A 15,047-nucleotide genomic window follows, 5' to 3' on the forward strand; every position below is an offset into this window, starting at 1 on the left:
TTTTTACTTTTGCAGTTTGGTCATTTGACTAACGCTTGTTAACAAGTGAGGATACAGACCCAAGTTGTATATAAAGAACTGAACAAAATAAATAAAGGAATTAAACAGTAAACTAAAACATAAGAGAAGTAAATGAGGACAACCTATGATGTAAGAAGAATTTTTCTCCTGTCACAAATAATTTTCTCTATCTTAGTATTTTTCACAGAATTGAAAAAGTACACTTCCATAAATGCAATACTACACATTCAATCAGTGAGTTGCACATTGGATTGAGATGTGCTGAAGATTGTCTGCTTCTGCCACCTTGGAAATGTTGCTAAAACCAGACAGTCCTAATGCAGCATGATTCTGTCTCCTGATAAATTAAAACATGAGCAGACTCACTTCAGTCTATATTCTCAGTAGCTTAAAAGTTAAAGCTTGGCTAGTGTGCTGGTTTTGGCTGGGATAGAGTTAATTTTCTTCATAGTAGCTAGTATGGGGCTATGTTTTGGATTTGTACTGAAAACAGTGTTGATGATAATACAGGGATGTTTTCGTTACTGCTGAGCAGTGCTTACACAGAGTCAAGGCCTTTTCTGCTCCTCACACCACCCCACCAGCGAGTAGGCTGGGGGTGCACAAGAAGTTGGGAGGGGACACAGCTGGGACAGCTGACCCCAGCTGACCAAAGGGATACAATATGACATCATGCTCGGCAATATAAAGCTGGGGGAAAAAAGAAGGGGGGACGCTCAGAGTGATGGTGTTTGTCTTCCCAAGTAACGGTTACGCATGATGGAGCCCTGCTTTCCTGGAGATGGCTGAACACCTGCCTGCCGATGGGAAGCAGTGAATGAATTCCTTGTTTTGCTTTGCTTGTGTGCGCGGCTTTTGCTTTACCTATCAAACTGTCTTTATCTCAGCCCATGAGTTTTCTCACTTTTACCCTTCCAATTCTCCCCCCATTCTGCCAGGAGGGAGTGAGTGAGCAGCTGTGTAGTGCTTAGTTGCCGTCCAGGGTTACACCACGACAGCTAGGTCTTCTAGTTTATTGATATGATTCCTTTGGTGATGCAGAATTTTTGTTCTATTTCTTTCCTTTTTTAATGCTCGTCTAATCCAAGTATATAGGGACCTTTTATAAAATTACGGGATTTCCATTTCATGTCTTCAAAATTAACTACACTTCAAAGCTCTTTTCCCTTCTTCTCCTGTAACTTCGTCCCCTTTGATGAAAGTCTGAATATATTTTCTGTAGGGAAGCAGATGGTCTTCTTTTCAATCTTTATTTAAAGAAATCTAACAAGAGATCTCAGTTGCCTGATCTGTGGAGGTAAACTGAGCTCTGCATCTTCTTGTGAGCTATATGGAAGTGATGGTACAGAATACCTTTGTAGGGAAGAAAATTGTCAATCACAGTTTAACAGGATTGCTTTCCAAACTAGGGCTTCTCAGAAAGCAAGACGTTTTTTCCCCTGTGATTTGTGTGGGTCTCTTGTTAGTCTGAAAAAACTCTTTTTTTTTTCTTTTTTTTTTTTCCTGAGATGTAATGCCACATTGTAGAAAAATGTTGTGAAATCTTCAATACTTTTTTATTCTATTGAGCACTTCTAATAAGTTGGTATATCTATTTCTTTTTCTTTTAGTTGGGTGACCCCCCTTTGTTTGACACAGGATAAAAGACGGCTACTGCTAGTGTAAAAGATGAGAAATTATCAGAACAGTAATGTTCTCTCATCTTTTCCATACAGAATTGTTCAAAGAGGCCAAATCATGAAGATTCTTTATTATAAGAAATAAAAGTGATGGTAACTTGACATTTTGGTGGCTAACAACAGCAGCTAACATACTGAAGAATTTTCTTTATCTCTCACTGTGTTAAAGGAATATCTCTTTTCATTACAGTTTTGTTTCCCATCCCTCCTCTTTTGCTCTATGACATCAGGAAATTCTTACCTTCCTCCTAGCAGGAAAGAAAGGCAGCAAGAAGTTGTGACAATAACAATCGTTAGTTAATAGGTCATAATATTTAACTTAAAGAGAATAAGTGGCAAAAGTTTCATTTCTACTCATTTCAAGTGCACTGTATGGAAAATGACTAAGGTTTAGGCCAAATTTCACAGAAAACGCAGAAGGAAATGCAAAAGATACTAAACATAACCTTGCTAAAGAAATAATGCTTTATTCTACCTATCAATGAATATAATAAAACAAGAAAGACTTCAGAAATCAGGTATTGGATATCTATTCTCTACCACTCCCCTGAGAAAAGATTTTTGAAATGATTTCTGAGAAAGCTGTATATCTATAAAAGGAGTGAATAAAGGTTCTCATCTGTCTTTAACAATCTAACTTCTTGAACATTTATTCTATCATCTGAAGCTGGCAGGAGTTACCTTGCTAGAACTCCTTCTGAATGTCTGATTGTGCATCTGCAGAGCAATCAGATACAAGTAACAAGAACTTCATAGAATCATACAATCAAAGAATCATAGAATCATAGAATGGTTTGGGTTGGAAGGCATCTTAAAGATCATCTACTTCCAAACCCTTTGTCATGGGCAGGGACACCTTCCATTAGACCAGGTTGCTCAAAGCCCCATCCAACCTGGCCTTGAACACTTCCAGGGAGAGGGCATCCATAATTTCTATGGGCAACCTGTTCCAGGGCCTCACCACCCTCACAGGGAAGAGCTTCTTCCTTACATCTAATCTAAATCTACCCTCTTGCAGTTTAAAGCCATTACCCCTTGTCCTATCACCACATCCCTTTTGTAAAAAGTCCCTCTCCAGCTTTCCTGTAGGCCCTCTCTAGGTACTGGAAGGCTGCTATAAGGTCTCCCCAGAGCCTTCTCTTCTCCAGGCTGAACAACCCCAACTCTCTCAGCCTGTCTTCATAGGAGAGGTGCTCCAGCCCTCTGATCATCTTCGTGGCCCTCCTCTGGACTCGCTCCAACATGTCAATGTCCTTCTTATGCTGGGGGCCCCAGAGCTGAATACAGTACTCCAGGTGGAGTCTCATGAGAGTGGAGCAGAGGGGGAGAATCACCTCCCTCGACCTGCTGGTCACGCTTCTTTTGATGCAGCCCAGGATACGGTTGGCTTCCTGGGCTGCAAGCGCACTTTGCTGGGTCATGTTGAGCTTCTCATCAATCAACACCCCCAAGTCCTTCTCCTCAGGGCTGCTCTCAATCCACTCTTTCTTCAGCCTTTATTTGTGCTTGGGATTGCCCTGACCCATGTGCAGGACCTTGCACTTGGCCCTGTTTAACTTCATGAGGTTCATGAAGGGCACAGGCCCACCTCTCAAGCCTGTCAAGGTCCCTCTGGATGGCATCCCTTCCCTCCACCATGTCAAATCCGTCCCATCGGTCAAATCCATGTCTCTCTAATTTAGAGACAAGGATGTTGTACGGGACAGTGTCAAATGCTTTGCACAAGTCCAGGTAGATGATGTTCATTGCTCTTCCCTTATCCACCAACACTGTAACCCCATCATAGAAGGCCACCAAATTTGTTAGGTACAATTTGCCCTTAGTGAAGCCACCTTGCTGTCACCAATCGCCTCTTTATTTTCCATGTGCCTTAGCATAGTTTCCAGGAAGATCTGCTCCATGATCTTGCTGGGCACAGAGGTGAGACCGACTGGCCTGTAGTTCCCCGGGTCTTCCTTTTTTCCCTTTTTGAAAATGGGGGTTATGTTTCCCCTTTTCCAGTCAGTGCGAACTTCCCTGGACTGCCACGACTTCTCAAATAGGATGGATAGTGGCTTAGCAACTTCATCTGTCAGTTCCCTCAGGACCCATGGATGCATCTCATCAGGTCCCATGGACTTGTGCACCTTCAGGTTCCTTAGATGGTCTCGAACCTGATCTTCTCCTACAGTGGGCAGTTCTTCATTCTCCCAGTCCCTGCCTTTGCCTTCTGCGACTTGGGTGATGCGGCTGGAGCTCTTGCCAGTGAAGAGTGAGGGAAAAAAGTCGTTGACTACCTCAGCCTTCTCCATGTCCCAGGTAACCAGGTCTCCCGTTTCCTTCCGGAGAGGACCCATATTTTCCCCAGTCTTACTTTTATCACCGACGTACCTATAGAAGCTTTTCTTATTGCCCTTGATGTCCCTGGCCAGATTTACTTCTATCAGGGCTTTAGCTTTCCTAACCTGATCCCTGGCTGCTCAGACAATTTCTCTGTATTCCTCCCAGGCTACCTGTCCTTGCTGCCACCCTCTGTAGGCTTCCTTTTTGTGTTTGAGTTTGTCCAGGAGCTCCTTGTTCTTCCATGCAGGCCTCCTGGCTTTTTTGCCTGACTTCCTCTTTGTTTTGATGCATTCCTCCTGAGCTTGGAGGAGGTGATCCTTGAATATTAACCAGCTTTCTTGGGCCCCTCTTCCCTCCAATGCTGTATCTCATGGTACTCGACCAAGCAGATCCCTGAAGAGGCCAAAGTCTGCTCTCCTGAAGTCCAGGGTAGCGAGCTTGCTGTGCACCCTCCTCGCTGCCCTAAGGATCTTGAACTCCACCATTTCATGGTCACTGCAGCCAAGGTGCGCTTGAGCTTCACATTCCCCACCAGCCCTTCCTTGTTGGTGAGAACAAGGTCCAGCATAGCACCTCTCCTCATTGGCTCCTCTATACAAGTTTGTTATACAGGGAGCAGATGGGGCTGCCTTAGCTCTAGCACCTCTCCTGATGTGACGAGTCTGTCCTCTTCAGTCTGCAGAGTGGTGAAGCAGTTCTGCAAGGGCACCTCAAGCTTTGGGGGAAGTCTCTTCCTCCTGCAGGTCCTTGCCATTGCAAGCTTCCATTCTTCCACATTATTGGCCCCCCTCCCTTCCGTGTGTGCCGGTGGGGGAGTTTTTGGCTGTCTGGCCGTGGGTCCACTGCAGACTGCACTTGGAACCAGCTATCTAACTCCTTCTCAGCCTCGCTGATGCTATGCAGCCTTCTCACCGCCTCCTGCAGCTCAGCCACCTGCTGCAGGAGGTCCTCCACCTGGGCACAGCTTTTGCAGGCAGGTCTGCTGCCTGTTCCCGCCCCAGGAGAAAGGTCTAGGCACTTCCTGCACTCTGAGGTCTGCACTGCAGCCTCTCCCTTCAGCAGCTCTGTCTGGGTGGAGGCATCGGCCACCACTGGGGCAGATGGTGCAGAGACCCCAGCTGGAGCTGCAGGGTCAGGTAGGATGAGTGCCCTTGGCCTGCGCAGTTGGTCACAGAACGGTGCCTGGTTGCTGGGTTATGTGGAGTTCAAGCCTCTCCACTCGGCCAGTGGAATGCCCGTCCTTCAAAGACACGCACTCCCACGCAAACTGTCGCACAAACTGCCGAACCACGCCCTGGCTGATGTGCCACACCCTGTTTGCCCGTCCCGTTCGCAGCACCCCTGGTCACTAGCGCTCCCTAGGGCTGTCTTTTCGGGGGGGGGGAGGCCGCCGTTACTTCTGGCCCTGCTCACGCCTCGTCAGCCGCTCTCTCTCGTGAGAGCTGCTGGCTCTTGGCGGGTCTCTGTGATCCCCTGGGGAGTGGCAGAGGAAACCCCTCTGGCTCAGGAAACCCCCCTGTATGCTGCAATCCCCTGCTCTACTGCTGAACATGCCTGCACTGGAGCTGATCGCCTCGGCAAATCCTTGAAGTTACGTATTGGCTGCTTAAGAAAGAAACAACTTTCTCATTATTACTTTGAGAAAGGCTCTGGTCTCAGAGTTTTGCAGTTTCTGCAATTTGATGTTGTAGCAAAACTTAAAATATTAAATTTTATCATGTCACGATTGGCAGTACGTGTGCCTCCAAACTCACTCTTCTGGACTTTTAAATTAGGAACTTTGATGAGTCCTGTGAAACAACTTATAACTTCCCTGGGAATCTGATATGTTCTTCAAAGCTCCCAGTTTACAATACATTAAAGAAATAATTCTATATTAATTAAAGAAAAACTAAACTTGTGATAATTCATGTATGTAGTCTGCTAGAATTTACAATAAAGGATTTATATTAATTACTTTTGCCTCTCAGCTTTTCATTTTCATGATGTTTAATCTCATAATACATTGGTAAATGATTGTGTTTAAAATATGAAGAATAGTTTTACATGTCTTCACTCATTAGGAAGTTAGATAGGTCATGTAAAACAGATTTTAAATCCAATTCATTTTGTCATGTTTTCCATTGGAAGTTTGAAACAACAGCACCCATCTAGTAGGTTGTGAATCGATTCTAATTTTCCAATTCTTTTTTTTTTAAGTTTTTTTTACAGCAAAATTCTTCATATACAGAACTGCATATAAAATATGCACAGATAAAATTGCTATCGGCTACCACTTTACATCATGAGGGTTTTTATTTACATTCTCACTATAGAGCTGGTCCCAAAGTACTGTTCTGATGATAAAATCATAAGGAATAAACAAATACGCAGCTCTGCATTGGAATATGTTGTGGAACAGTTATATTAAAGGACATTGCTGTTAAACTTATTTTGTAAGACTCTCAAAATATCTTTTCAACAGCAATTCATGTCATTCTTCTTTTATTATTTTGCACTTTCTTTTGACGTGAGGTTATCAGCTGACACAAATCAGAATAGGCAAGTTGCCTATTCTGAATTCCCAAGTGGATGAGAGTCAGATTGGGTAGGACTAGCCTTGGAAGTAAATGTGACAATGTATGTCTATGAGATCATGGTATCTTTAAACCAGGTAGGTAGATAGCAAACTGTGTTACCACACCATAGAGCTCCCCCTGTGTTCTACTACTTGCTTAGACACTTCATGTAAGCAGCTATCCCATTCAGTGGTGTGAACTGCTGTAGCTATGCTGTGTGCCATCCATATCAGATCTAGTAAGTTCAAAGCTAGCTCAAAAGTGTAGTCAGACTGTTTTGAATAGGCTATAGCTCTTTTGCCCAATCACCGCAACTGAAACATATACCAGCTCTTCTGTAGCTAATTTTTTTTTGAAAAATAGAGGATCTTCAGGAAAGAAAATACAATTTCAGAGTTGTTACTGTTCATGTAATGACCCGTTTGTGGCCTGTAATCCTAAGCAATCTGAGGAACTTTCCTAAGCAATCTTCAGTTTTGTAGAAACTAGACACATTGGTCACCTGCTGACTGTTGTGTTTCTTTCCAGCTAGTGATCATTACTAGAAGGGTTTTGGAGACACACACTTCCTAACATTAGTGCTTACATATGAAATCCCTTGTGACTGGGATATTTGGTTGTTTTGAGTTTCTTTTATTTTTCTTTCCTTTATAATGGCCAGTGATAGTGGCCAAGTGTTAAAACGGCAATTGTCTTGGCAATTAGATCATCAAACATGTCACATATAATTCCCAATTTTAGTGGTTTAAACAAGTTTAAGTTTGTGAGTTTGTGATATTCAAAGCTCTATTTCTGGAAGAATACACAGTTGTTATGATAAATGACATAAAATAAAAAAATAAAAAGCAGGTCAATATGGAATATGCAAAAAACAACCCTTCAAAATTACCAACTATGCAATCATAAGTTGGACAATGACTAGCAAAGCCTCAGTTCAACACAAAAGGTTCTGTGTTTTAGAAGACCACAAAACAAACATTAGTCAATGGGATCATACTAAAAATACTTCAGAAGAAGATATCAACATTTGTCGGACTCTTTCAAGCAGTGAGAATTTGCAATTCTCTTTGGGTTTTGAGTGATACAATCTCACGAAGAGATCTAAGAATCTACTATCTAAGAATATACATGGGTGTAAAGACTACACCTATGCAGGAATAAATTGCACAAATTAAAAATGTGAAACACTATTTAGTTTGTAGTTCTGCAGAGGGCAATTTGGGAGCTATAGGTGATTTAAGCTAGACATGATTCACAAACATCACGCAGTTGTAAAAATATAACAAATATTGTTCTGAGAAGTGTAATATGTAAGGATACACTGCACATTACAGCCTGAGTTAGAATACTGTATTATACATGAGTACAGGAACAGAAAAGACAGGAACTTGACTCCTCGGAGATCTAATGAACAAGACCTATGAGGAAATGTGGAAGAAATTGTTTGGGTTTTTTTAAGCAACAGAATACTAAGTGGAAAAATCAGTCATGATATGTACCTAAAAAAAATCAAGATATGTAAAAATCTACAAAGAGAAGGGAAATCAGTTCTTTTCCACATCCCTTGCAAATAAGCCAGAAGGGTTAACTGAGGTAAGGAAGTCCAATTTAAAGAAAACCTGCAGGAATAACAAAGATAGAGGCTACTGGCATGTAGGAACAGTGGACCCTGTCCCCAGGAAAACTTTACCAAGGATCAATTTGGTTAAATCTCAATGAGTTATTTTATTCTTGAGCTAAGGATGGACTATGGTGACAAGGTCAACATCATAACACACAGGGACAGCAAGCATGCTTGATTCCAGGTGATAGATCAAAGAGAGAGGCAGAAACATCATGTTATGTCAGGTCCTGGTTCTATAGGAGGTGTCACACACAGGGTTTTGTCTCCATGACCATAGGACCCTGTTTGAGGAATGAGACTGCTGGGAAGAGACAGGTTTATCTGAAAGAGTGGTTCAAGGACACCTTTGCCAACAGACATGTTAGCAAAGAGGGAGTTAAAAAGGTGACCAGCACTTTTCATGCTGGAACCTTGAGTATTTTATGGTCCAAACATTCATTTTAGAAGTATCTACACTGGTAGCCCCTGCAGTTTGGCAGTTTATGTTTCAGAATATCTTGCTGTAGGTTTTCATCTTCAAGAAAGATAATGAGGCTGGCAATTTTGATATTGAAACAATGCATCTAGGGTGGGCTTGGTGTGAGAAAGCTCACCTACTCTCAATTGAAATGAACTGAACATAGATGTGTATTTGAGCCTGCATGAAGGGTTAGTGCAATATTTATCTTGCTCCCATGCTGTGTTCTTCCTGGGAGCACAGTTGCATCCAAATATTTCAGATCTTAGTTTACTTTTGATCTTGAATATGGGCTTAAAGGCTACATTTAAAATATCATATAAAATGGAATCAACAGTAAAGATATGTATGAGTAAAGATAACCAATTAATGAGGAAACTTGATTAGTAGTGAAAGCTAAATTAGACAAATTTAGTTCAGGACTTGAATGCTGTATAATAATTTTACAATACTTCCACTTTTTGGAAAATGAAGTCTGTTATCAAATATCCAAGTGGTGGGAAAATAAAGCTCATTGGAACTTAGGACAAGTGGGAACATCCTAGGTTATTGAGGCCAGTTCCACAATGCAACAGAGTGACAAAAAACTAACCTGGAAGGGACAGCGTGGAGTTCCCTGGTTTGCCCTTAAAAATGCTTCAACCCGAACAGCACTGCTTGTTTTCCTTTTGTTGCATCTGCAAGTGGAAACAATGTTTCTCTTCAGGAAGAAAGCTTTTGGGCAAAATAATGTGTTCTTAACCAAAAATCTCTTCCCTGGATGATACTTTTATCATTAATGTTTAGTAATGTATCCTCTCAAAAAGTAAGGACTAATCTTATTTTCAAATACAACAGCATAGCTAGCAGTGCTGGTAAATTATATCTGTGAAATGAACACAGGAATTACAGTTTACCTCATAATAATCTGCATGATTTGTACCCTTTACCATCAATATATTAACTACTATGGATTATATACATTTTCTTTGATAGTTAGGTAGAATCATGGGAAATAGACGATACCAAATAATCCAGAATAATCCAAATAGTGATGATTGTGTGGTGCCTTCTAAAAAAGTTCAGTCTAAGACAAGACTGAAAAGGAGATTCTTTGAAAGCATGTCTGATATCTGACTTCTCTTGTATTCTGTGCAGGTTGTGGTCTGTATCTTATGTGAGAACCCAACCATATATTAGAATTCATAAATAAATTCTGCAAGAAAGAGGGAAAAGAACTCACACATTGATCGCATTGGGACACTCCATTATTTATCAGCATTTGTTGCTATTTTGCTGACACAAATATCAACTCTATACAAATTATTTTTTCTGGCAGTCACAAATGCATCATAGATTGACATTTCATGATGATTCTGAAGGCTTTTGAATTTGTTTTCTAAAAGAAATAAGGTTCAGAGACTTTAAAGATGACATAAACATAGGAAGGAAATATGTAAAATCATCTGTCTTTCCTAACATCTGTAATTGTTTTAATTTATTGATTTATTTTTAGTTGGTAGTTTTAAAAATCATTTTTTAAGAAAATAGAAAAGTTGGGAATTTTTTGCTTTACATAAATAAATATTTGTTTAACAATGTGGCATGCTTTCACTATATATCTTTTGCAATTCATGTCCTGGGAACCTAATATAAAAAAGAATGCTTCTTCTCCATTCGAATAATTACACTAAGGTACATGGAAAGAAACTGAACAGAAGAAGAGAAGAAAAACATTCAACAGGAATACTTTAATTTTATATATGGATTTTTTTTTTATTTTAGTAACAATGAAGATATGATTTATTTTCTTCTTCCAATCAAACTGAATGTGCTAATGGTTGTGTAAAGATTAGTGGTGATATTTGGAATTAACATAGAACAAAGCTATAGATGTGTGGTGGGTTGACCTTGGCTGGCTGTCAGACCCCCACCCAGCTGCTCTCTCACTCTGCCTTCTCACCAGCATGGGGGGAGAAGAAAAGATGAAAAAGCTTACAGGTCGAGACAAAGTCAGGGAGATCACCTAGCAGTTACTCTCACAGGTAAAATAGACTCAAATTGGGGACTATTGGTTTAATTTATTGCCAATTAATGTAAGTTTGCATAGTGAGAAACACAGACAAATTAAAACAACACCATCCCCGTCCTTATTTTTTTCCCGAGGCTCAACTTCACTCCCTCATTCCCTACTCCTCTACCTCCTTCCCACCCCAAGCAGCACAGGGGGATGGGGAATGGGGGTTGTGGTCAGTCCATAACAGCTCCTCTCTGCTGCTCCTTCCTCCTCACACTTTTCCCCTCCTCCTGTGTGGGCTCTCCATGGGCCACATTCCCTTCAGGGCAGATCCACCTGCTCCAGTGTGGGGTCCTCCACGGGCAGCAGTGTGGATATCTGCTCTGGCATGGTCCTCTCCACAGGCACCTGGAGCACCTCCTCCCCTCCTTCTTCTCTGACCTTGGTGCTCACAGGATTGTTTCTCACTCTTTTTCCCCTCCTTACTCCTCATTCTACTTGTGCAGTGTTTTGCCCTTTCCTAAATAAGCTTGCCCAGAGGCGCCACCACCTTGGCTGCTGGGCCCGGTTGTGCCCTGCGGTGGGTCAGTTGGAGCCGGCTGGAACTGGCTGTGTCCAGCACGGGGCAGCCCCGGCCTCTCCTCACAGAGGCCGCCCTGCAGCCCCCTGCTGCCAGTGCCTGGGCACCTGCACCCAGTACACTGTGTCAAAGTACCTGTAAGAAATGAGAAAATTGAGTTACCCTTTCCTTTTGTAAGTTTCATCAGTCTTTGGATTTTTGTTTCAATGATGTCTGCTTTCCTTCTTTTAGCAACATATACAGCATCCTCATCTATTGTAGTTAAGCTGTGCACTTCACACATGCTGAAGACCTGACTTGTATGGCATGTGTTTGTTACGCCTCAATGTATGTGTACTCTGTATTTTTTTACTGCTCCTCTCCACAGTAGAAAGCACCAGACAATGGATGAGAGATAATTGATGTACTCTCTCTTATATTAACATGGCAAAATTCAAAAAAGGTATCATAAAAATACTAAAGTGACTCTAATACAAGCAAAACACTTGAAAATCTGTATGTTGTTTGCATACTGCTATGAATGTCTTCTTACTTTCTGGAAGTACTTTCTACTTCATTTATTGCTTTATTCCAGCAATAAAGATATGTATTTGTCATATTGAATAAGAAATGAGTGAAATTTAATTCTTTGTAAATAAAATACAGAAGCTCTGACTTCCAGCTTCCTTTTTCAGGGGAATATGGATTGTAACACCTCTTAGTTTTAATTACAGAACAACATTTGGAATAAAAGTTTCATGTTAATAGTATGCATAAAGATGAAGAAAATCAAAGTTTAACCTGCTTCCTTTGCAGGTTTTTCAGGCCAGAACTGTGAAATAAAAATGAATGAGTGTGATTCAGCTCCCTGCTTGAATGGTGCTGTCTGTCAGAACGATGTCAACAGCTATGATTGTTTTTGCCCTGAAGGTAAGTTGTTCAAAATAATTTATTTTTATTATCTTTGACAATTTTCAAAATTGCCTGCAGTCTGGAAAACATCTTCTTGACAGTCTTCAAACCCATTGTTAAAATTTCCTTTCTATGAAAGTTATTAATTCTTTTCTGAAGTCTTATTTGCATCTTTGTCCACCAAGGCACCCAATAAAACAATCATGCTCATCAAGAATGGAGACAGATATACTTGTAAGTGCTACTTTTTTCAGACAGAACCTCATGATTTTAGCAAAGTCTGAAGGAGTGGAGAAAACACAAACAAGCAGTATGTGAAATCCACAGAAAATGTAATCAATAAACTTACAAAGAAAATATTTTATCCTGATGTACTAACTTGCAGCTTTATGACTGAGCATAGCAAGCAAATTACAATGGCCATAATAATGACTGTAATATATCTTCAGTACAAAAATCTATTAAAACTGTCACGGACAATAATTATGTGATTTTCAGCACTTTTGGTCTGTTTCTTTAAAAATGCACACTGCTTAGTGTTATCAGAAGTGTATGAACAAATGAGCAGTTTCAAGAAAAAAGTAGTTAAAGGAAAAACTAAAATGCTTTAAAACATTTAAAATTACAGTGTCTTTCTAAAATACTTTCACAACTGGGTTTCTTCTGAATATTTGTATGGTTTTTTTAAATTGGATTTTTAGTTAAAGTCAAGGTTCTGATTTATAACCTGGTATTTTGTTTCTGCATTTTAAACTTTCTTATACCTGTTTGATTTTAATCTTCAAATAGTGCTATTCTGTAAGTGTGGACTGATGGTGAGTTGATTTCATAGCTTACACTATTTCAGGTATTTACATATTAATACAAGCATTCTAGTCGTGATGATAAGTTCAGAAACACACCACAGAAGATGAAATTGCTACAAATAATTCTCATTAGTACAGCCTCCATCATTAGTTAGCTTAAATTAGAAGCCAAAACAGATACTGGAAGGCAGTTGAAAATTAAGCTTGGAAAAGATCATTCTGCTGTTTAGTCTGCCTGACCAGCTTATAGAAAAATAAATCTTGGCATCCACGTTGATAATTTTGTGGCTTACTTGCTATTTGTGAGACATGGGTCTGATTAAACTCTACATGCAAATGAGAACTGTTACTGTATACGTTATTAATGAACTAAGGGTAATTCTAAAGTTTTATGACTTAGGGATCAGTGGAAATTGGTTCCATGGTCAGTTTGAGAAATTATGGGAATATGCCTTGTGCTGAGGGTGCTGATAGCTTAGCATTAGTCATGGTCTTCCTGCAGCCATGGCCTGTGACAGCACTAATGATAGTCATTTTATAGCATGACCATGAATTAGACTACATTTACAAGAGCGTAAAATGTCAGATATTGGAATGGAGATTCTCCAGCAATTTCAAGTACAAAAAACCACTGTTGGACTTCTGAGTTTGCTAAAAGTCACTATGACACAAGAAACAAATAGAGAAAAAGTAGAGAAGTAACTATTTGAGAGTTGATTTTTAAAACTATAATCAGATGTCCAAATCCCAGCATCACTTATCTTCGTCTGCAATGTTCTCAAAATGGCAGAATGTATATCAATTCTTAAGTCTCTGCTAAACAAAAAGTTCAACTAGATTAATGAAAATACTGAATCCTAAATTTGTGCTTTCAATTATTAGCTCCTTTTAAAGTATATTTAATAGTCAAATGTATTTTCCTATTAATGACAGAGCAGAAAAAGCTTTTAGAAAGATCTTTCAATAAGACTCCAAGATAATTTTATTACAAGAGTAAATTGAAAACAATTTATTTTTTTAGAAAAAGCAACTCAAAGACATCATTTAGAAAAGAAGGCACAGATATAGCTGAATAATACATAGCTCTCTATTTTTTTCCAACCAAGGATTTGAAGGTCTGAACTGTGAAATCAACTTTGATGAGTGCACTTATGGCTTCTGTAAAAGCAATTCAACTTGTTTAGACCTGGTTGCAGACTACAGTTGTGTTTGTCCTCCAGGATTCACTGGTAAGATTTACTTTAACATTGGAAAAGACATTAAATAGTTAAACTTTTTATTTCCTTTTCTGAAATTAAAACAAACTCTTTTTAATTGCATTTTGTTCAGTGTTTTAGCATTAATAAAAATAAATTCAACTCAGTGTTCTGTGTTATTGATAATCTGCTTTAATTTCCTTACTAATATGATAAAAATTGAAAGCAGCATGTATGCTGTTTGATTAATAGATGGAAAGCAAAACTGTATTTTGCCTAGGGAAAAAAGTGTTCAAAAAACACCTAGTCTATGAAAAATAGGTGAGCAATGATAGCTATAGCTGGTGCTGTTTGTCTGCAGAAGATCGTATCACAGCCATGCTTGACTGAGATAGAAAGGAGAATATAGTTTTAGCAAGAGGACACTGTTCTCTTCAAGAATGATGCCGTCAGATCCTTATGATAAATAGCTTGTAAATTGCACAATTATTTGTGTGTCTAACAGGTTTAAGAAAATAGCTCTTGCATCAGGAGCAGTCTTCATGGCCCTACTTTCTGCCAGAAGCAGCTAACAGGATCATGAGGAAATCAATAAAACTGTCTCAAAAAATATGCCATCTTAACAACTAATATGCTGTGATGTCAGGGACTGGAACACAGTGACTTTCAGCTGCTGATTTCAGAGAGGCAAATGGAGCAGCATTAGTCATAAGCAGTAACAGGAAGACAAGCAGTGGCAGTCTCAGAAATCATACACAGTTAGTGGGTGTTGTAATAAAAAGCTAAACAGATATGTACAGAGAGCTCAAAATCTGTGGTGACCAATGGAGAGGAAAGAAAAAAATGAGAGAGATCTATTGTGGAGAAATGAAAAGTTAAAGAAGCAAATAGAGCAGTGAAGGATGAGGAGGCAAAAT

General features: G+C 39.8%; 1 protein-coding gene across 1 annotated transcript in view; it reads left to right on the forward strand.

The window, feature by feature from the left end:
- The window catches only part of EYS (eyes shut homolog), a 950,400-nt gene that overhangs the window by 230,975 nt on the left and 704,378 nt on the right, over positions 1 to 15,047 (forward strand). The window contains exons 12-13 of the mRNA XM_050893740.1: positions 12,033 to 12,146; positions 14,041 to 14,163. Of these exons, the coding sequence (XP_050749697.1) occupies positions 12,033 to 12,146; positions 14,041 to 14,163 (237 nt within the window). The remainder of the gene's footprint in view (positions 1 to 12,032; positions 12,147 to 14,040; positions 14,164 to 15,047) is intronic.

Source organism: Gymnogyps californianus, chromosome 3, assembly GCF_018139145.2.
Source record: "Gymnogyps californianus isolate 813 chromosome 3, ASM1813914v2, whole genome shotgun sequence".
NCBI classification, from domain to species: domain Eukaryota; kingdom Metazoa; phylum Chordata; class Aves; order Accipitriformes; family Cathartidae; genus Gymnogyps; species Gymnogyps californianus.